Source organism: Calypte anna, chromosome 6, assembly GCF_003957555.1.
Source record: "Calypte anna isolate BGI_N300 chromosome 6, bCalAnn1_v1.p, whole genome shotgun sequence".
NCBI classification, from domain to species: domain Eukaryota; kingdom Metazoa; phylum Chordata; class Aves; order Apodiformes; family Trochilidae; genus Calypte; species Calypte anna.
The window spans coordinates 8294890-8317374 of record NC_044252.1 but is presented as its reverse complement, the minus strand read 5'-3'; the positions used below and the strand labels follow the sequence as shown (position 1 = coordinate 8317374).

General features: G+C 38.9%; 1 protein-coding gene across 1 annotated transcript in view; it reads right to left on the bottom strand.

Moving 5' to 3' along the window:
* Window positions 1-175: 175 nt before the first annotated feature.
* Window positions 176-22485, bottom strand: part of GRID1 (glutamate ionotropic receptor delta type subunit 1) — a 500726-nt gene continuing 478416 nt past the window's right edge. Inside the window, exons 14-16 of the mRNA XM_030453329.1 lie at window positions 19772-19938; window positions 18209-18449; window positions 176-604 (exon numbers count right to left, since the gene is read on the bottom strand). Coding sequence (XP_030309189.1) covers window positions 176-604; window positions 18209-18449; window positions 19772-19938 — 837 coding nt within the window. The remainder of the gene's footprint in view (window positions 605-18208; window positions 18450-19771; window positions 19939-22485) is intronic.

Sequence of the window (22485 nt, the reverse complement as noted above, 5' to 3'; positions counted from 1 at the left end):
ACACTTTTACCCCACTTCATTCTTTCATTATTTACAGATATATACAGGAAAAAGGTAAGAGTTTGTTTTTTGTGGTTTTTGTTGTTGTTATTTGGGTTTTTTTGTTTGTTTGTTTTGTTTCTTTTAAATTTTTGTATTAAAAAGCTCTGCTGGTTGTTTCACTGTTTGTCTTTCATCATATGGACGTTCCATGTGAGGGCTCCATTGCTTCTGGAATGACTCCCCCCGGCACAGACTGAAATGACATTGGGATTGGGGTTTTCACAGGACTCTGACGAAATAGTCCTCCATTTGGCGATCTATGTTTACACTGTATGGAGGGCATGGTGGCTGAGCTGCTCAGGGGCAGCGGCAGGTTGCTGCCAGAGGCAGCTGTGAGTGTCCTGCTAGCACCATGAGTTGTTTGTTCAGGTAAAAAGGTGGTGACAGACAGTTGCGTGTTCTGGTATTCGCGTACCGGCTCCAGGGTCTGAGTTGGCTGCATGCCACCGATCTCCAAGGCTGAGATCTCGATGGACGCTGGAGAGATTTGCTTGTGGGCTATGTCTTCATCAATTAAACTGTTCATGCGTCTGTGGACCTGCTCCAGGTTCACTTCTTTGTCCTGGTGAGGAAGAAACCAAAATAATCAATTCAAACACAGTCCCCAATGCTATCTGCACCCTTTCCACTCCCCCTGTGTGACAGAAGTTGCTGTTCACTCATTACATCACTCCGATTTAATGTGAGCCTCTACAAAACCTCAAGGTCTGCCCAGTATATCCAGCTGTGAAACACATGCTGAACGAGGCACCAGCTCAATTTCAACCAGCCCATGATGCTGTCAATCCCTTCCTCTTTAGAGGTAAACTGATGGCTCTGGTTCAGCTAACAAGAGCTGGCACCAGGGACCAGCACATCCCACAAGCCCTTAGCTGACCTTGCACAAGGCTAGAAAAAAGCAGCAGGTAAACAAGAAAGCTGGGACTCCAGATTCTGGTGAGTAGCCAGCCACCTTGTAATCTCAAGACAGCTCATCACTGTCCCATCTAGCTGCAGTATATTTACTAAGGAATATGTCAGTAAAACACTGTACACAGCCTCACTGACTCCTGTTGTTTCATGTGCCAAAGTCTATAGGCCAGGGGTTGTGGAGGTGAAGAAGTCTTCCCAACAGGTAGTCCTGGGTGCCTTCAATAGCACAGACTACTGACCTACTGGAACAGCACTTAGAGAGACCTAGTCTGGGAGCCCTGGGGAGTGGATGGCTCATTCGTGTTTAAGCAGTTGCATGAGCAACTACACAAACTGTCATCTTGACACGTTATCTAGTAAAAATTTACATCTATGGCAAAGCAATGCTGGTCTTTAGAAAACGCATCACCATCTTCTGAGCATGCACTGGTCAAGTGACCCAGCATGGTATCCTGACAGGAGTTCCAGCACCACTTGCTCAATGTATTTTAGCTTCCAGGAGGAAATACAGCCAACACAGGGGTCTTTAAAAACTTGAAGAAGCAAAGACCTTCAATAGACTGTATTTGAGATGCTTAAATTGGAAAGCAACAAAACTTGCAGGGCAAAGGCAACCACCTGGGGTGCTGTACGACTGAATTTTAATAGCTAGCATAGTATTTTGAATAAAAAGGTAGTTATTATATCATTTCTCTATATTTCAGAAAGCACAGCCATGATCTGCAATTGTAGCTATTTGATGCATGTGTATCACACAGCAGACTAGCATCTATAAAAGCTCAGCAATCCTGGAACTAGAGAAATTCCCTGGTCTGACAGAATTCCCTGGGCAGCAAGCAGAATCCTAGCCTAGGTAACAGGACTACCTGAAACTTTTGTGTCCTAGTAATCCTCATTTGCCCACAGATCAATGTATGTTTAGTTCATTAAACGGAACACCAGTAGCATTACAGATGCTCTGATTCATTTAAAAGAAATGGGCTCATGGAACAGAGAAGTATAAGGTGCCACTCTTTATGAACTTGTGGCACTGGTGTACAGGTAGAAAACAGAGAATTATGAGATTATTCCAATGGTATCCATTACTATGCAACTTTGCTTTCATCTGTAAACTGACGATCAAGTCAGCCCCAAAACCCTTGATTCCAGTCAATGTCAATTACAGATTAGATTCCAGTCTTGTGATTTAGCACCACTTTATATTACTCAAGAACCATGATCTCTGCATGGATTTAGAAATGACTTCATGTTACATGATGATGAACCCAAATCTCTGTCCCTAGCTTAGGATAAATCCCTAATGATTTCATCTGAAGTACAGTTTCACAGTAATTATAGGACTGAGCTGCACATTGCACCTCATTTTCTAATCAGTAGAAAATTCATTCCTATTTCAATTACATCACAAATCCACCAAACACCCAGTGAAGCTTCCAGGAATCCAGGGAATATCAACTTGTTCACCTGAGCAACAATCTGCATTTTAAAAAATACTCCTTTCTTAGCCTCTAGTGAGATACTTTTTGAGTGAGAGAAAATCAATGGAAAATAAATAAAAAATAAACTCGCAGCAAAAAGGGACCACACAATAGATGATCAGATACCCACTGTAGCTGCTTTAATTCCTTTTGCCGTACCTGCTCTTCATTCCATGAGTCAGACAATGCCCCATGCTGACAGTAACACTAAGGTTCTTTCATAAACTCTGCACCTGGGTAAATTAAGGATTTGCAGTATAGCAGCCAGAGGATTACACGGATTTAGTTCATAATTTTAAGTATTTATTTTTCTAGAAGTAAAATTGTAGACTGGGGACAAGTGTGAGAAAAGTTCTAGATTATCCTCCATTGAGCTTTACCTGCCCAGGCAGGTTTCCCTTTGCAGAGACACCTGGCTGTGGGCTGTCAACAAAAGCCTGCTGTAAAGTTCTGCTTATCCATAAACATCAGCTGCTGCTGCACATGATGATATGCACGTCTGAGGAAGTTAATTCCCAGAAGCCCATTATATAATGCTTCTTCAGGTACCATATACTACTGAGACTGAAGTTATCTGGGACCCATATTTTGGGAAGCCCCTACAAAATAAGAAAAAAACTAGATAACTCAGATTAGTTAGAACTGAGCAAACTCTAAAATAAATTTTTCTTTAGAGAAATCTTCATGAGCTTTCCTCACGTCATTTCAAGCAAAAACATAGATCAACATTTTCTTTGTGTTCATTTTTTTTAATGGAACTCCATACTGTTTTGCTAAAGGAACAAATATGATTTGACTGGGATAACTAGCCAAGCCAGAGGGAAAGATAGATTTCAATATTTGCAATGCACAGACATTAACTGCTTGCAGAGGAAAAATATATTTGTGACTGAAGTGTGTTCTTCATTTGGAGCATCTGTGCACAAAGGGACATAAAATCTGAAAGCTGAATTAATCCTGGTTATGTATTTAGCTTAGCTCTTTTAAGATGTAAGCATGAGGAGCCACAGATGGGATGCTCTTAACAGACATCTCCTGGTCCAGATCAGAGGGGTTATTAAGAATCAAGTTGTTCGTAAAGTCCAGCCCTGGGGCAGCATTCTTCAGAAAATGGTGGGTTTCCAGTTGCTTATGTTTTACAATATAATCTTCAGTTTTGCTGTGCTAAGGTTTTCATCATCAAGAAAAAGAGAAATGCAATTTCTGTACACAGATATCACAACTAATCTATTACAGAGTAAGAAGTAAATAGAGAAGTTAATGCTGGGGATTTTTAAGAGGTGAGGTAGGGATTTTATCTGCCTATTTTTAACTCTCTTTTTCAGCATTAAGGACAAATTTCTGGGCTTATTAAGATCAGAGAAAACTTTTAAAAGGCTCCCAAGAGCCCAGAAGTTCACAGTATTCCTTCTATTTGTTGTTAAAATAAAATATTTGTAAAGGTCAAGGAAAACAACTCTGTTTCTGAAGAACATTAAAAACAGTTTTAAAGATTCTTCCCTTTTTCTTCATCTTATTAGATGAAGAGCAACTGAACAACTAAATGTCAAGCTTTGTATGAAAATACCTTAATGCTGAATGAACGGTTTTTCAAATCCTTCATGAAAACTCTAAGATAAATACTAGAATCCATTGAAAGATCATCACCCCTAGAAAACTGTCTTGAATCCAAAGATTTCTGGAACTGAAGGTTTTGGGATAGCTTCATTTGATGAGCCAAACTTTCAGAATCTGTAATTTCTGTAAACCTCATGTTATTTTTACTTCATCATTCTCCTGGAAAATTCAGGAACAAAGCATGTTATTGAAAAATAACAGGGCAAATGGAAAAATGGTTAAATAAAGCAGAAAAAAACAAATCATAGAACTTACATTTTGTTGCCTCATCATTCAGTGTTCTCCTTTATTTCTATATATCTCATTAAATATGAGCTATTTGTTATAATGTTCAAGCACTTAGCTGGGTTGCATTTTTTTCCATTTCCTGAAGCTTTTTCACTTTAAATGTGAAATGGTAACATTGCAAAAGATTTTCTAGCTTTATGATGCTGTAACTGTTCTCTATTGTTGCATTTCATTATGACTAGATTAATGAATTACAATTAATAATTAAAAATTAATAATTAATAAAGTGAGGCTTGGAGCTATGGAATAGCTGAAGCACCAGCCCTGGCAGCTGGATAATAAAACCAGGAGCCACAGTGGAGGCTGCTGTGCTGGTTTTCTTGCAGAGATTACCCTTATCCAAAGGAGGGCATCTAGGGGATAACCTCACCTCTTCACAAAGGTTCCTGGCTTTAGCTCCACTGAGCTCTCGTTAGTTCTCTTTAAGAGATGAATGAACGAGCTCCAAACTTAATACTTCAGTGTGAAAGACATACTACCAAAGGTTTCTTCTCTTTCTTTTTTGTATTTAATATGCAAAACTTAGTTAATATTATATATATGTCACATCTCACATGTTTCATGCCAATTCAACTTCACTTTTCTTATATAGCTGTGTTGGATAAATGTATATGCTTGTGCAGCCAGAAAGATCAAATATCTTTCATTTGCTGCCCTCATAATTCTATTTTCAATATCAATGTTTTATTCCAAACAGATCATTTGAAGAAATTAATCAGTGTAGGGGAAAAACTACCACATGCAAGGAGAACGGATTATAAAAAAAGCTTTATCCTCAAGTGGAAGCTAAGCAACCACTGCTTTTGGACAGGAAATTCTCTTCCTCATAAATACCAATTTAATTGTCCTTCTCGCCTAGTGAGTTTGAGTTCCAGGTGGGCAAATGAAGGGCATGTTTCTGACATATCTCAACCACTTGACCATGACCCAACAGGTTCAATGGTCTATGACTGACAGCAGGAGCACACCAGGGCAACTCTTGGTGCGGATCTGAAGGATGCTCACCAGAATTATCTGGAAACAACTAATGCTGTGCAACCACACTTGCAAAAAACTACAACTCCCTTTCAGGACTAAGCAAGTTTGGCCTTATCATGTGGACAGAAGGATAAATGCAGACAGGAAGATTTACAGAGTAACCAGTTGGGTTTTTTGGGGGTTTTTTTGTAGCTTACTTTCTGTGACTTTTGACAGTGGGCTCTAATAAATGTCTGTGAGCAGTCAACTGAAAGAATATGAAACTACTTGGGAGGTTTGGAGTTTGGTTAATGTTATAAAGTTTGAGAAACATCTCACTGAGTATTGGAAAGGAACAACTGGCTGATGTTTTCAAGAAATTACCTACATCACTCAAAAAGAATTAATTCAAAGATAATAATGTGAAGCTGCCAGGCTTGCAGTGGTTGGGATTTTCCAAAGGGAAAATTTTTGAGAAAAGTATTTTCACTAAATACAATAATGTGACCTCTTCTTTTTACTCTTGATTTTGCTCATGTTACCACAAAGTTCAGGAGAAGCCACCTGAAGCGATAAAAATATTGTAAGCTGATGAAGCAGTTTCTGTAAGACCAAAAAGGGACAAATGCCCAAAAATGAAGGCTCAGTATCTGCAGAGATTTGATGCTGAAACTGACCCTAAGTATCAAGTGCTAAAAAATCAGAAATGAAACCAACACAGGCAGATACACACACTGAGGGATTATCAGGGTCTATACCTCCCCATCAGATGCTGAACACCGTAAGTATTAAAAGCCTGTCAATACATTTCTTAATAAGCTTCAGGAGCTATGCAGAAAATCATGCCTGAGATCTTTTAAAACAATGTAGTCTTAATCATCACTCATGGTGCATTCCTGTTTTGTATGTTTGTTTGCTTCTGTCTTGGGTGTCAATATGAAGGATTACCTTTCAATGGGAGTTTTAAACCAAGACATACATGTTAATGCTACATTTTCATACTGTGAAAGAATGTATACCAAAAAAATGAAGCAGTTCTGTGATTAAGATTGGGGTCAAAATTTAAGTCAAGGCCTATTCTCTGACAGACATTTCCTCTTCTAAAATTGACCAGGTCCCTCTACCATCCATATAAGAAACCTCTTAACCCACACAGGTTTGCTAAAATACAAGTATCAGTAGTCATGAGGCACAGACAGAAGGCACACCTATACCCAGAAGGCAGCAAGGAAGCCTCTGAGACACTGCCATGCACAGATGGACACACCGTATCACTGAAAAACAGCAGAGAAATAAAACTGACACAGCAAGGTTTCCGTGCTCAGTTACCCCCATTCTTCTCTCTTTTTAGCTCAGTGTCAACCCACATCTCCAACTAGCTACCAACTTTTGTCCATGGGGTTTCAGATATTATGGACTGAAATATTTAGCTTGTTAAGGAGAATTGAAGAAGCAGCAGCTCTGAATATGTACATTTTGGTAAAATTATTTTAAAATTCTGTACTCACCCAGGGTTATTATCACTGCTTTCAGCTACAACTACTACATATGTAAAGCTGTAATTTTATTTTATTCCAGGAGGCTATGACAGAGTGGCAAAACCAAACATAATTGGCTTTCTTGAGTAGAAAAAGCAGTGATGATATATGCAATATATGCACTGCAAAACAATGAAAACACACTATGGTGTTCTATTAATACAAATAACTGCTTTTTAATATGACTCAGTTTGTGACACTCATTACTTTAGAGATTCTGCAGTTGTAAATGCAGCAAAATGAAGACAGACATGTAAACAGATGTAATGATGATCTATGTTTGCTGTCATTAATTAACACAGGCAAATGACCTAGTCAAATAGCACTTAATGTTACACGAAATTTTCTGAGTAGTTTCTGAGTGTGCTCTGCTAGATGCTGATTTGACCGTAACAGTATCTTATTAAAAATAAGTATAAATGCTCCTCAAGAGTCTAAAAGAAAAACTGCTTTCACAGTTAGGTCCAACTCTGCAATCAAGCTTGTGCTCTCCTAATTGGAAACTATACCATGTATTTTAAATTAGCAATTAACTAAGCTACAATCCATAAAACAGCCACTAGAAGAATGAATTGAGACTGAGATCAGTCGCGGTCCAGCAGAGTGTTACCCAAATGAAAGAAGAAACAAAATAGGTTTGCAATACATTATTAATTTCATTCAATCTTCAAAGAAACCAAACTTCATAAAAATTATGTACAAGAGGCCACCTTATTCATTAGGAGGAGCTCTCCTTCACCTGAGAGCAGAAATTCTTTTATGAAGTAGCAGTAAGATTCTTTCTCTTCTAAGTAAACCTGAGAAAAGTGAGAAATAACAGAACACCACAATGATGATGTCAACGTGACATAAAATTGTTTCAAATGCATTGCCAAAGTTTATTCCCACCTACCCACAGACAGAAAATATCTCTAATTAGTGAAGAAACTACTACCAAAGACCTAGAGAGCAGTGAACTAGCATTGACTTGCTACAGAATTACTATAAGTAGTAAAGAGCTTCATGAAGCAGTTCATATCTTTCCATACTCACATTACCCTCTCCTTCACTCAGGTTAGATTTATCTAGCCTGAAATCACAAGAAGACAGTGGTGCTGTAGCACAATCTGTGTCTGTGAGCATTGTCCAGAAAGGAACTGGACAATAAGCTCCCACCAGGCCACTGAAGCTGATGATGCATACCCATTTCAAGCATCTAAACATCTGTCTGTGTTTAGTTTATTTCTCTTCAACCAGACCTTCATGCTACGGCACTGTGTGAATAAATATGCAGGACACAGTACCAATGGGACATACATGGCACATGACGTGACAGCAGACAGCCTGACAGGTCCCTCAAAATGATCTGCTCCCACATTCACCAAACCCAGGAACTAAGTGCTATCACAGAGAAACAGCAGCTAGTCCTCACAACCAACTGCAGATCCAAACCCCCAGTGTGAGATGCTGTGATAGCATCCCCATTGTTCCTCAATATGAAAGGGGTGCTCAGTCTCATCCTGAGATATCCCAGCTTTACAATCCTTTCCAGTCTTGGCTCACAAGCATCAGAAGGTGCTACCACGACTACAAAGAAAATGTAATGACAAATGACACATCAAATGACAAATGAATGTAAAACAAATTACTTGTTCACATTATACAGATGTTCCCACAGTTTTCATGAGATTAAAACCAAACAGTATAGTCCAGGAATGCAAAGAACAATTTTTCAACACAAGCAGCAAAATGCAGTACTGAATGCATGCTGGCTGATGACCATGCCAACGTCTCTACAAAGGAATTCTTTTAGGAGAAAGGAGAACTTGCACATAGAGAAACTTTTACAGTGCACATACTGCATGTATTGTAGTGACAGGCATTTCCAACAACACCAAGGTTAGGTTCAAGGGGGCTTCCAGGGAGAGGTAAGGATAAAGAGAAAACTAGCAAGCATTCATCTGTGCAGGCATTTTCAACAATGAACCAATTATCTATATGTTTGTCATAGATTCTCACCATGCTTCTGAGGCCCAACCTCACATCATTGGCCATCTCCAGACAGAAAAGGAAAAGAAGATGTGGGGAGAAAAAAATGTATCAATATAGTGAGGCTAATGTAATTAATATTTCAGTCTCTTTAACAAAGATATACTTATTACTTCAGAAACCTCTGGTTTGAAATAGCAAATTCTATCCCCTGCAGCCAGAAAGGACAGCCCTGAAGAGTGTGGTGTTTTCAGAATTCAACTACGATTCAAATAACCCTGTGAGGTAACAAATTATTCTTTCACTAAGTAAAGATTAAATTCATAATGGTTCTGTTTCAAAACTCACTAAAAATTAATGGATTCTTTACACTTCTTAACACAGCATTTAAATCCTAAATTATTATCTAGCCCCTAGGGGATGTAAATTTTCACTCTGCTGAGCCCAGAGCAAAGCAATATTGCCCTTTAACAGTCAGATCTATTCTACTGGAGCACCAGGCATAACAGATTGCTCTGTCATCAGCCTTCTTCACCATTCCAGCCTAGTCAAGTCCAAATCTCTCAAGTTCCCATTTTTTCCTATTATGCCAGGAGTAGAAGAGAGATTTGGCAAACGAGACACGAGAAGTTACTTCAACAACATGTTTGACACAGCAAAAGCTGTCTTCTAAGATCTCTCTCCTTTCCACTCCAGCTGTGTGAAAGCCATAGAACTCTTACTTCTATCAGCCATGTATGTTTTAATTGAACCCTGAATCTTGAAAACATTTCTGCACCCCTATTCAGGGCTGTAGTTTGGAAACTGCCCAAGCTACCATTTCAATGCAACAGAAGATATAGCCAAGAAAATCATAAAAGTAACTGAGCATAATAAAAAATCTGGCCACTAGTTTCTCAGAAGTGAAACCTTGGGTACTGAATGCTTCTGGAGAAATAGTTGGATAAACCCAAGTATCTATTTTCTACATGTGTGCTTATAAATATTGTTCTGAACTTACAAAAAATCAAAAGAAAACCATCAAATTTTTTTTTTTAAATTAGAATTCCAACAGTATTAGTACTTTTGATTATTTAATATTTTGCTAATATTGAGCACAAGTTGTTTCAGATATTATAAAAATATTTAAATGGATAAAAAGATCTATAAATCTATTCATACAGTTAGATACAGACATAAATCTATAGATATAGATATAAATCTACAGTTTTAAATTGCTTGCATGATGAGACAGTGGAACACGCTGCCCAGAGAGGCTGTGACTGCCTCCTCTCTGGATGTGTTCCAAACTGGATAAGGCTTGGAGCAACCTGGTCTAGTGGGAAGTGTCCCTGCCCATGCAGGGAGGTTGGAACTAGATGATCTTTATGATCCCTTCCAACCCACACCATTTTATGACTATTTTAGACAAGTTCAGTATTGAACAAATCACTTCAATGCACCAGTAACTTCCAGTTTACGCTGTTGTTTCAAAGCAACTTCAGTTTGATCCTATATCACTGAAATTAAGTGGTTTGGAGATCTGGGTCAGATTAGGATCAAACTCTTAGTCTTATGTCCACATTTAAATGCTTAGTTGTATTAAGGCCTAAGGCACTTTATTAATCACAAAAGTGTAAAAAAAATGAATTGAGAAAACAGTCATATTTTATATTTTTTTTATTTTAACTTTTTACTGATTTGTTATTGTGAACATTTATTATGCCCTCAAAAAATCAACTTTAAAATACCACTGCAGGCTGAGATAAAATGCACAAACATTAGCTCTGTAAATACTGTGTGAAGAATCTAAAAGAATCTGACACATTAAGGCTCCAATTCAGTAAAATACCTAAGACCTGCCAAGCACATGAGTAGCCACAGAAGTTGTCTGGCACAGGTAATGCAACTTAAGCAAGTACTTAAAATTCATTACCAAACTGGAACATTAAATAAATTGTTTCTTTCTGACTTCCCTGTAGAGTTATATTCATTTTTTTTTTTCAGCTTATTTTTGTTCGCTTTTTTTTTAACTCCTCTTTAAGGTTCATGCAGAATAAAACCAGATTATATCCCTAAGAAACCAACCCAGAGGGTTTTCTTGTATGACTGAGATCAGAAAACAACCAAACACAAAAATCTCTTACTTGAAGCTAGGAAAGTATGTGGAAAGCAAGCGTGAACACTTTAATACTACTTCGAGTAGCAGAAGTGTGGGTCCAGCGACCCTAATCATGGGGCTGACATGCCACTATTAAATCCATTACAGCTTTGACTAAAATCTGAGATCAATAGCCAGAGTTGACCGATTTCATTGGATTCTGGATGAGCACACTGTCTGTGCCCAAATGGTACAGAGTGTCTGCTTCACTGCTGGGCACCTTTATGGAGAAAATCTTGTTTCTTCACTGATGTAAGAAGCCAACACAGCTATTAGCAGCTGCTGTACAAGACAATTCATATAATATACACTCCTCATTTACATTTTTTTTGCTTTGACTGACTCCTCCAGCTTGTACTTTATCTTCAAACACTAAACCTTGCATTCGGGGATGATCACTTCCTAACATGGCTTTGCTGTTTTAAAAGTGCTATTTAAATGAATTCTCTGCGTTGCTTATGTTCAAAACTAGTTTGAATTCCTAGATGGCATTAAAATGCATTGTTTTGCCAGTGCTTGTATTTTTTTTTCCCAAAAAAACCTTTATTTATTCTTAGAAAAGTAAAATACAATACAGTGATACAAACACATGATCATTTATATGTAACTGAACAAATAATGTACAAAGATTTCAGACATGTCATAAAAATACAGAAAAAAATAATTTAAAATAAAGATAAAATATAGAGGACATACAATGAAGGAAAAATAAAGTACCAGCTTGATGATCTCATGTTTCCTTTCACTCTCAAAAGGAACCATCCCAGGAGAAATCAAATTGTCAGATAAAAAGAAAACACCACAGAGGAGACAAGGTAAATGAAGCGACAAAGAAAAAGACACAGAAAGTGAAAATAATGGTGAAAGCATATGACTCTTTAATAACCAAAACCAACACTGCTGACACCAAGCTGAATGTATGGAAGCCTCGATTGCCATGAAACAATATCTGGTTGGATAACTGAAGGGAAATTAATATGATGCAAATCACAATTCTTAGCAGTGAAAAATTGCAATCCATTGAACTTGTATCTGCTAGGTCTTATTTACACCTCTAAGGTACACTTGTTTGCACAGTCTTCTGATACCAGAGAAGAGCCTCAGTGAGTAAATTTTCATGAGTGCTAAAGCTGGAAATCTGGATCTTTGAGGTAGGCTGGAATTTGTATACCATCAAACATGGAAACATGGGAACTTAAGGCAGATCACACAAGGCTTTCCTGGGCAGAGATACAGGCTTGCTTTCTTTCATCCTGCATACTGCCAAGATATGTGATAATTCTAGAGCAATTTTGCTACCTCCCCCTATCCTACAGAGCTAGGAAGCATTGCAGAGTCTAGACTTTCTGAGATTCATTAACACTTAAAACATTATTAAGCTTGGAGTAGCAGGAAACAGGAATGATAAAATGCAGTTATTAGTATACAAGCGTGTTCCCACTCCGGACAGTACCTGAGTTGCTGCCCTCTTTTAATCACTTCAAAATACAAATGAGAACAGAAAAGTAGAGTCTGCTACATGTTTTGCAGAAGCCTGAGAAAGTTAAGAAATCACAAACTAAGCTGTGAAGATTGTGATTGTTAATAAATTATAAATTTGAGACAAGTTATGAGGCAACTACTGGTAGCTCAGGAAGTGGAAAATTATGCTATTCCTTAACCAGTAAAAATCCAAAAATCTTCATACACAACAAAACTGCCAACACACTGGGTAGTTTCTGAAACACTCACATTGCGACGATTAGCAAAGCCAGTTTGGAGAAAATGCATTTCTGACTTATAATATATATATTATCTGAGCTAAGAAAGAATCAAAACAAGACTTTATTGTAATCAGGCTTACTTTGTCTTTCAAACGCTATATTAATCCTAAGTGAATCAATATTACATTTTATGGAAGATGCAACAAGTATCAATTCCCAGCAAAAAAATCACCCTGTGTAAATTATTAATTTTCTTCAATGGAGGTTTGCCTATTTGTTTTTAGTGAATGCATCTGGTGTACAATGAAAAATATGGGAATTCTAATCTTTTTCCAATGCATAATCTATTTTACCTTTGCTCCTAATTTTTCATTGTTTTGGAGTAGAGTATGTGGATGGCCTAGGAGTGCTCTTCTAATAGTTCTGAGGAAATGTCAGAATAATCTTCAAGGGGAACAGTACATCAAAGTTAGACACAGCTGATAAAGCACAGAGGATGCTGGGGAGTCCACTGCAGTAAGCAGCTACACTTGATCATAATGACATTAAAGATTTGAAAACTGTCTTTCAGTGTGTCAAATAGAATAAAAGATACCAACCACTTCATGATGTGATGAAGCCCTTGGCAGTTTAATGATCCAAATTATAATATGGCTCACTAGTATCATTAGATAAATGCATAGAACTCATTTGAAATTATATGGAAATGGGAGATAATTACTGAAAGCTCAACATTTCTATGGTACCAGGTTTCAATAACTTTATCTGACTGCTTGCTCAGTTACTCAAAAGAGACACAGAGTGACTGAACAGAGATTCTAAAAGTAATATTTTCTGGTTTTGTTTTACAACTGTCTGGATTTCTGAAGCTTATCAAAGAAAAAAAATTAGATACAAGTATTGCAATCTGAGTAGCATCTATGTAAATTGAAGATTTTAACATATAGCAATAGATGCATGAGCTAGATAAATATCACTGTGGATATAGGATGACTGAATGAGAATAATTAAGAGAGGATAATTATAAATTTTAGAAAATCTGACTTGAATGACCAAATGTAAGTTTTCCTGAATTAGAAAATGATAAGGGCACTTAAACATTACCAGGTATCTTTCCAACTCTAAGAGGTTACAAACTTGTGCACCAATACAAGAATGTGACAGTGTTGCAGCTATCCATTTTTTCTAATGCTAGAGTTAATGTGTTTGTTTAATCTGATTTGAAAAGGATTACATGAAGAACTAAAAGGCTAACATTAAGATTTTTACAGCAGAATTTACTAGAATTTTTTTTTTTTAAATCTGCTTCAAATGAAATAAAAAGATGTTGCATTAACATCCTGAAAATCAGCTCAGGCTTCTCACTTCTAGCAAGAATTTTTACCACACCTAATGGAAAGTGTATTTGTGGGAAAATAAAGGAAGTCCATCTTTCCTGGAGGTTTATCTGAATGAACCAACTTAATAATAATAGTATTGTATCTACCCATTAACTGATGGTGCAAATCAGTTACTCAAATAATGTAAAAAAATCCAACTGAGAATAGTGTCTATCTGACATTAACTGTCAAGCAAGACATGTATCTACTCCTGTAAAGTTTCTATGAATGTAGATCAGATTCATGCCAAGAGTCCAAGCTGTGCTGTCAGGTTTCAAAACATAGGCATCCTGTTCCACCCACTTACACAGGTAACACTACATTTTTCATGCTTATTGTAATTAAGAGTTATGATTTATACCATACAGACACTTGAGTCCTTGAACACCTCCATGTGTTTGCTCAAGCTAAGCTCCACAAAAGCCAAAGAAATAAAAAGTAGAAGAAAAGAAATATCAACACCTGAACATCATCTGAAAACATTTTTCCAGTGCTAATGAGGGCTGTGCACCTTCTGCCAGCCACAAACTTCACAGACCCCCAACATACAAAAGGATAGTGCCTAGAAAAATCCTTTCTCCAGCAAACTGCATGGCCACCCAACCCTGTCATATACCTGCCAGAGCAGTCATGCATCCATGTTCCAAACATCTGTTTTTTTGAGTTGGCCATCATTGGCAGGATACCACCCACCAAGACGATCAAGACAAAGAATGTTATGCAAGGGCTTCTCATTCAACCCTGAATCCATTGTCATTTTCTAGAATGGATTTATAAAGCTCCTAAGAGGGTAAGGGTCACAGAAGCCAAACACTGCCTCCCTGTCCATCTCATAAAGTGACTTCTGCATGGGGTGACACCAAATGCTCATTTCAGGCTGTAAGAAAACTACCCAGTCTGTGACCCCCACAAACTCTGGACTTCATGGGAAAAAAAAATGGCTGGGGGGACAATCCAGTTCCCACAAATTTTAGGGAATATCACAACACCTTGTGTTTTGCCAAAGTCGTCGTAAAAGCAGAAGAAAATCAGCAGCATGATTAAGTTTAAAGATGTTATTGAAGCAATGACCTGGCTGAAGTACAAGATCCAGCTAGCAGGCAGCTTTTAACGTTCTGTAAATACTATGCATGCCATACCTCAGCTATCATGGCTACTGCTGTAGAAATTCTGGATAACACAGTTGCAGAAATTAGATGTCCTGAATGCAGACAAATCCTCTTTTGGCTTTGGGTCCATTGAGCAATGATAAGCCACTCAGGCAATAGGATCCCCAGGACTCCATGCTCCCCTCAGCCCTACAACCCCTACAACCTGTCCTTTTCAGAGCATTGAAACTTGGCTCTCCTGATTACCTCAGAACCTCCAACCAGTCCACAGTGTCTCTTCTGAAACTTGCTCTCCTTGCTCTCAGTAGCCATTACAAATAGCACCCTAATCCCTCCTCACTTGTAGTATATAAATAAAACAACTCATCCCACTAATCTCCCAACAAATATCTGATCTATTGACTGCTAATTTATCCGAGTATACTTTCTGGCCACCGTGCCCTTACCGCCTGGGCAAGTGGCCATAGCCCACGGGCAGCCGGTCACGTACACACCGCTGCTCCACAGGGCGCCCAGGCCCATCAGCAGGAGGGTCACATCCCGCCCGCTGCAGGCCCAGTAAAGGGTCTGGAGCACGGGCAGTCCAACGGCTGCAGGCACCCGCTGGGGTTGAGAGTGTTGTGGAGGTGACAGCACCTCAGCTGGGGAGGGCTGAGTGGAAAGAAAGTGGAGGTGGCACTGATAACGTGGCTGTGTTGTAGTTAAGCAAAGGATCCCGAAAGATCCCGGCTCTCCAGGGCGCTGGGCAGCAGCTACCTTCCCGCTGATGGCTCTGACCTCATCCAGAGGTGCTTCTAGAACCTGCATTTAGTTGCACCCAGCTGTTTACTCTTTGGAGCCTTTCATTATGTTCCACCTGCCCACATAACCTCCTCACACTTTTCACCTGACCGTCTCAGCCTTAGAGCCTTCGTAGCCAGGCCCTCTCCTCGGGAACAGGCACTTTCTAATCCAACCTTAACACCTGCTCAGGGCTTCCGCTGACTGTTCATTCTCATGGCAGCACTTGTGCTGAGCCTGTTTGTGTCCTGAGTTTAATTTGCCTTCCTTTAAGCCAGGCTGGCTGTGCTCTAGGGGCAGACCCAGCCCCACACATAGTGATCTTCCCAAGTACAGGTTTACTTGGGAAACTTTTACACTTTAAACTTTAAAAAATTAAAGGTTAAAAGCATTATACTGTTTGTCAAAGAAACTGCAAAAGAATGTGTACGACAATCCACACACTGAAGGGAAAGAGGAGAAGGGGGATAGGAATGGGAAAAGGTGGGATGGGGCAGGCAGGGAACTGTAATGATGTAAAAAGAGAAACCAAAGGGTTTGGCAAAAAGAAAATATTTAAACTTAGGAAGAATTTTTTTTCTGGTGATGAGAAAGGGAAACAGTATTTAAAAATCCTTCACTATGTAAAACTGCCTTTGGGACATAATCTCATCCCATTCTACGAAAATACACAATGGCGAGTCCCTGAGCACAGAGGGGAACACACTGCAGAGCAGGGCAAGACAAATGGTAGTGCAAAGACAGCACAAGGATGCTTCACATCCCTGCCCCTTGCCCTGCCAGGCTTTCACAGCTGGCAGTGAAGGATCTGCTGCTAGGGTTTAGATTCAGCAACACAAACATGGGGTGAGGCCTTTGGGGTTACAGCAAGAGTGACTTCTACAAGGCATCAGGGCAAAATGCTATAGCATTCAACCAATTAAACATGCATTTGTGTTCATATAAAAGCTTCTCTATGACCAAGAGATCCCACTGGTGGTCTGCTCCCTGTGCCTGCTTCTGGAGTGCTGCATGAGCAAAGCCAAGACATGCTTACTTTTACTAAAATTTCCTTTTCACTATTGTGCATTGTGACAACAGCAAAGGCAAGTAAATTTGCAGCTTTGTTCCACAAACATGATACAGATGTTTATCACCAAGTACTTGATGGATGAATTCAAATGGGAGAAGCAGGAACTCAGAAGAATAGTATCTTACTGGTAAATATTTCACCAGCTTACAAACTGCAACATATATCTTCAGATCCCATTTGCCAGAACTGCTTATAGGTGATAGGTACATCAATTAGTGTAGTACTCCTGGCAAACTGAGAAACATAGATTGGAACTGATGGGCTATGTACGAGTTTCCAGCTGCAGAGCAGCTCACTGCTATTATTTGCTCATAACAGACATCTGTTCCAAGGCAAAAGCACCAACAAATGCCTCAGTGTCTCCAAAATTACTAGAGGTTAGTTTGTTAAACATTTAATCTATGAAACAAATACAGGCTTCATGCAAGACAGATCTGAGTATGGACTGAATATTGTATGACAACATTACTAACTTTTGCTTGCTGCTGCACATGAAAACTTCAAACCCAGGAAATTCTCGGATGTGTTTTGCTCAGTAAAATGTCATACAATGGTCAGTTTACTTAGAGGCTCCTACTTCTAAAAATAAAACTGATTTCAAAAGAAAGGAAACAGTGTCATGGAAATATGGCTTTTTCAATTAATAACGAGCTGGTTTATTTTTAATTGCTCATTTACCTCCTCAAACTCAGCCTAGGCCATCCATGAAGGAAAACAGCTAACAGCTGCTGGCAGCTACACAGCCTGTGGAGGATGGACTTGGTTCTCAAAGCCAATGGATGGGGTCCCAGATCAGAGAAAACATTACCACAACTGTGTGCCTGCAACTGGCCGTCTTGTCATTCACAGCAGAGGCTGAGGGCTTTTTTCTGAACTACTCTCTTATCCCTAAATGTGGTCTCTCCAGGTCAGGGTTGAGGCACATTGGTGGGGAAATGTGGGGAAGTTTGCACTGCTGCTGCCCATGCTGTATCTGCTCTATAAATAAATAGAGGACGTTATTCTCCAGGGCTGTCAGTTTGGCACCTTCCATGTGCATAAAAGACATGGCTTGGTTTTTTTATTTGTTTAGAAACAACCACCCATGAAGTTATATGCAAAGCTTAGTATGGCAAATCAAAATAAATCAAATTTATTGTATGAGAGCACCTAAAATCCCACAAATTCAGCTCTCTTTCTTTTGTGTTTTCTACTTTTAATTGTGATAAGAATAAAAGTTATGGACCTCTTTTGGTGTTTCTTGATGACAATGGTTGCTGTTCCACCACAACTCCAATGCTGCCACCAAACACGCAAGAAGAAGGCCTATTGCTAAAATGCAGAAAACGCCTGCAAAACTGTGAAGCTTGAGTGCCTTCCCATCTGTCTGTGCATTGGTATGGCTATTCAGGTCACAACGTCCCATTCGTGGCCACCATTTTTGCTTAAGGACATCCAAATCTCCGCTTTCTTGCAACTCTAGGATCCTGCAGAAATTTCAAGAGAGAAATATTCTTTTTGATGATATTTCTTTACAGTTTTTTAGTAATTTCTGTATGTCATGCAACTCAAACCATCCCACAATTTGAAACCCCATCCCACAACCACCACCCTGTACTATCTTCATCTGAAACTCCGATACATTAGGATTTCTTTCTATTCTCAGCAGCAGCTAAACTCCACTGGGTAACTTTAGAGATAGAAGAGACTGTCAAAAATTCCACTGCAATGCCGGAAGCATTTCCAAGGGAAATCACCCAGTTAGTCATGGATTCAGCTGCAGCAGCTAGTCCCACTAGCAAAATGCTCAGCCCACTCCACTGCTGCTCTCCTACCATAATTTCAAAATCATGTCAGACTAAACATGCTACTATTTGTATGCAGTTTAATACAAATCTGTTTAAGCAGTGGCCAACTCTTTTATTTCAGCAAATGTAGTTTTCTCAAAAGGATTTTACTCCGATGCTGTTACTTCATGCCTGAATTACTGTGTGAACAGTTGCTAATTAATCATTGTTTTGCCTCTGAAGAAGTCTCCCTCCTCTCAATAAATGATTCATTTTTGGCTTGATAACTGTTTTGGTTGTTTACTAACAAACATTTCTCTTGAGTCTCTGGATGTGCAGCTGGAGTTTTATTAATTTTTATAAAGAAAGAGTGAGATAGGAAATTCTTACTTCAGCTCCCTGCCTGGAGCGGAGCAGCCTCTTACCTTCTGCTAAGGCCACACATACCTGCATAAGGCATATCTTCATTTCAGTATACACATTCATAAAGAAAAAGAAAAAAATACTCCCAGCAGATAGCTTAGAGATCACTAAGTAGCATAGCCTCTCAGTATCATAGTCTTGACAATACCATGCAATACTCAGCAATTCTTTTTCTCCTGTGCTGCTGTGAGGCTTCAACCTGTCTCTCTGCCCTAATGGATAAAACTAGGAAATTTTTACTTGCTTATTGTGGGGAGGAACATGCTGCTTCATTGCCTGCAAAATGTAGCATGAATCAAAGATCTCTCTTCAGTCTCCCCCCCAGCTCCAACAAAGATTTGAGGACATCAGTCCTTTTTCTGCCAGAGGCAGTGCTGCCTGAAGGTGTGAGGCCCACCCACAACCTCCTGTCCCCTCCTCCCTAAGAAGATGCATCTGAAGAAGAAGTAGGAGCTTTGTTGAAGCCTGAGCTCATAACCTCCCTGCTATCACTTACTGTCATTTATTCAGTAATTGCCAAAATTAATGTGAAGGACAAACAGGATGTCTTGCTGGCTGTAGGGAGAAATGCTAAAAAAAGGTGCTTTGTATCAGTTTACCTCTGAGAGAAAAGATCTCTGTAGGGACTTCCATGCTGGAGTGCTATTCCGTATCCTTTGCTGCTGATGCTGTTTCCAATGACTGTCACAGAGCATTCATCATCCGTCAGCGCAGCGTATTCCACCACTGTCACATCCCACAGGAAAGCATAGTTTCCTTTCTTTGCCTGTGAATACATGGTGAACACAACAAAATCTAAACTAAACAAAAATCTCTAGGTAGGGCAAAAAAACAAGCAAAAAACCCTGAGTTTGTCATTACTCCATGCTGGTATTTTGTTAGGTCAGAATTTATCTGTACAACCCCAATAGCTTAATACATTTCTAGTGCTCTTCCCTCCCAGTATCTACATCAGATCATGCTTAAATGTCTTCCGTTTTCTATAGGAATACATAGGATAACATAACCAACCGTAAATGTAGGCAAGGCTTACATAACAGATTATTAATTATAAATTAAAGCTATTGCCTTAGCTGGGGAAATCTGACATACGTTTTGTAGGAGACAAGGATTAGTAGGAGTGTGAACTCTTTCCATACACTCATGTAGCTAGATGGGAACTGTGGTGCTTGCCAGTCCTCATAGTCACCAAAATGGCAACTGTACAGCTTTCCTCACAGGAATATGTAAATAAACAGAGCCCTTTCTGAGAGCTACGTTAGTCCTGTATCAGAAGACATGTTCTGAGCTTAAAGAGTTTCCTCTTTTCCCAAATAAGAAGAGTCATCAGAATCTCCTATTATCTCAGTTTTGGGACAAATAGGGTTTCATTTTAGTACACACCTACACTGATACCCTTAAACGTCAGCCTTAAACCGGTTTCAAACCCGGTGCATAGGATGAATGTAAATCACCTTACTTAACATATAATGCAAGAAATATCTCTGGATCGGGATTTGGTAAGAAAAAAGGTCATAATTTTGTTTGGTTAAAGTAATGATTGGTTTTCTAATATATTTAAGTATTATGTTCTTAAGTCTGTAGTGAACATACAGAGCACAACAGAACAGATGGCTTGGAATATCTAATGCAAATAAATGAGTAGTCACAAATATAGACTTCCAAGGCTTTTTTTTTTTTTTTTTTTTTTTAAACTTTGAGTGATTTCAGGTCTTTCTTTAGATCAGAACAAAGCAATGAGGGAGCTGAAGGCCTGCATCATTCAGTTCCTTTATGGGAAATGAATCTCCAAGCTCCCCTGGCAAATGGCTGCAGCTCTGTCACGGAATTAGCTATTCCTTAAAGGTACTTTCCACTTTTGAGTAAGCTCACTTTTGAATTAATCTGTAAGCCTATGAGACTCCTTGAGTTATTATATTGTACTTCCTTTCTCAGTTGAGCAATTAAGCTAATTTTACTTCACCATGCTTTGATATAAACCATAGCTTTCTGAAATCCCTGACAGTTGTTCAAACACAACAACAAATCAATGAGTTATCTAGTGGGTAGAATGCAGAGAAACAAAGATTAAAAGTATGTTGCCTGGATTTTCTGTAAGCTTCTTGCCACAATCCACCTTTTTTTTACTTCCCTCTCACTTTTATTTTCACTGTGGCAATCATAGATCCCCAAGTTAATTTGCTTCTGAGTTAAGACAGAGTAAGAATGTTATATCCTTCTTGTTGGAAAGATTTAAATGAGACTGTACTGACCACTGTGAAAATAGTTTTTTGTAAGGGTATGCTATCACTGTGAGTTTGTCCCCAGTTTCTCTTTTGTCACCACCTTTGTCAGTTCAGAGTGGTAGTAATTCATGCATATAGCCTCAGACAACTACTGCTGTGTCAGCACAAAGCACCATTAAAATCTAAACTGTAATATCCTTACAGGAATTACTCAAATACGAGCCACAGGACTCTATTGTTAAAATCATGTTGATTCAGCTGCTACAACTTACTAAACCAGCATGTTCACAAAAATCTCTCTCAGTTCAGTGTAACCGTATGAAACCAGACCAGAGCAAGGCTCTTATGTTAACACTGTGATACTTTACCTGGCTGTCTACTTAAACCAGGAATGGTGGTGCAAAGGAGGAAAGTGTAGGAAGAACAAACAAATCACTTTACTATTTATGACAGCTGAAAAAGGGTTTTTAACCTATCAGCACAATGCTTCATAAAAAATCAAAGATAGTAAGGGTGAGATCCCTCAAGGCATCTATATTTGGTCTATAATCAGCTAGAAACCCACATTCTTGGAAGCCTAAAATGTGCTTTTAAAAAGCTATTTTCTGAATCATCATGTACCCATAACTAACTGGCTTGCTAGCAGCAAATCTCTGCATCTTGCCTCTGCTCTTCCTGTGGTGAGCACAGGACTACTAAAGTAATTCACGTTATGTGCTTTCCCATCTGCAATGGGACTGACAGGTCTTCTACCCAGTTAGGGACAACAGGCAATGGGCATCAGTCCCATGGGTGTTGTTGGCAGGAAAGGCCAGCAACTATCAAAACCTCTGGTTTTGTACATCTCAGGCAGGATGTGTCCTGAGGTTAATACTACACAGGCTTTTGCTACCTATAATAGAAAACTGTCAGTTTCAAGTGAATTAAAAATAAGTACTCATGGAACCAAAGACAAAAGCATTTGTTAAAACACAGGATTTATTAAAAATCTGTTATTGTAGAAAAAACCACAAACTTCCCTGGTGGATGTACAGAAAGAGGAGACCCAAAAAAGACTTGGCTTAACCACTGTGCTAAAATGTGTCTTG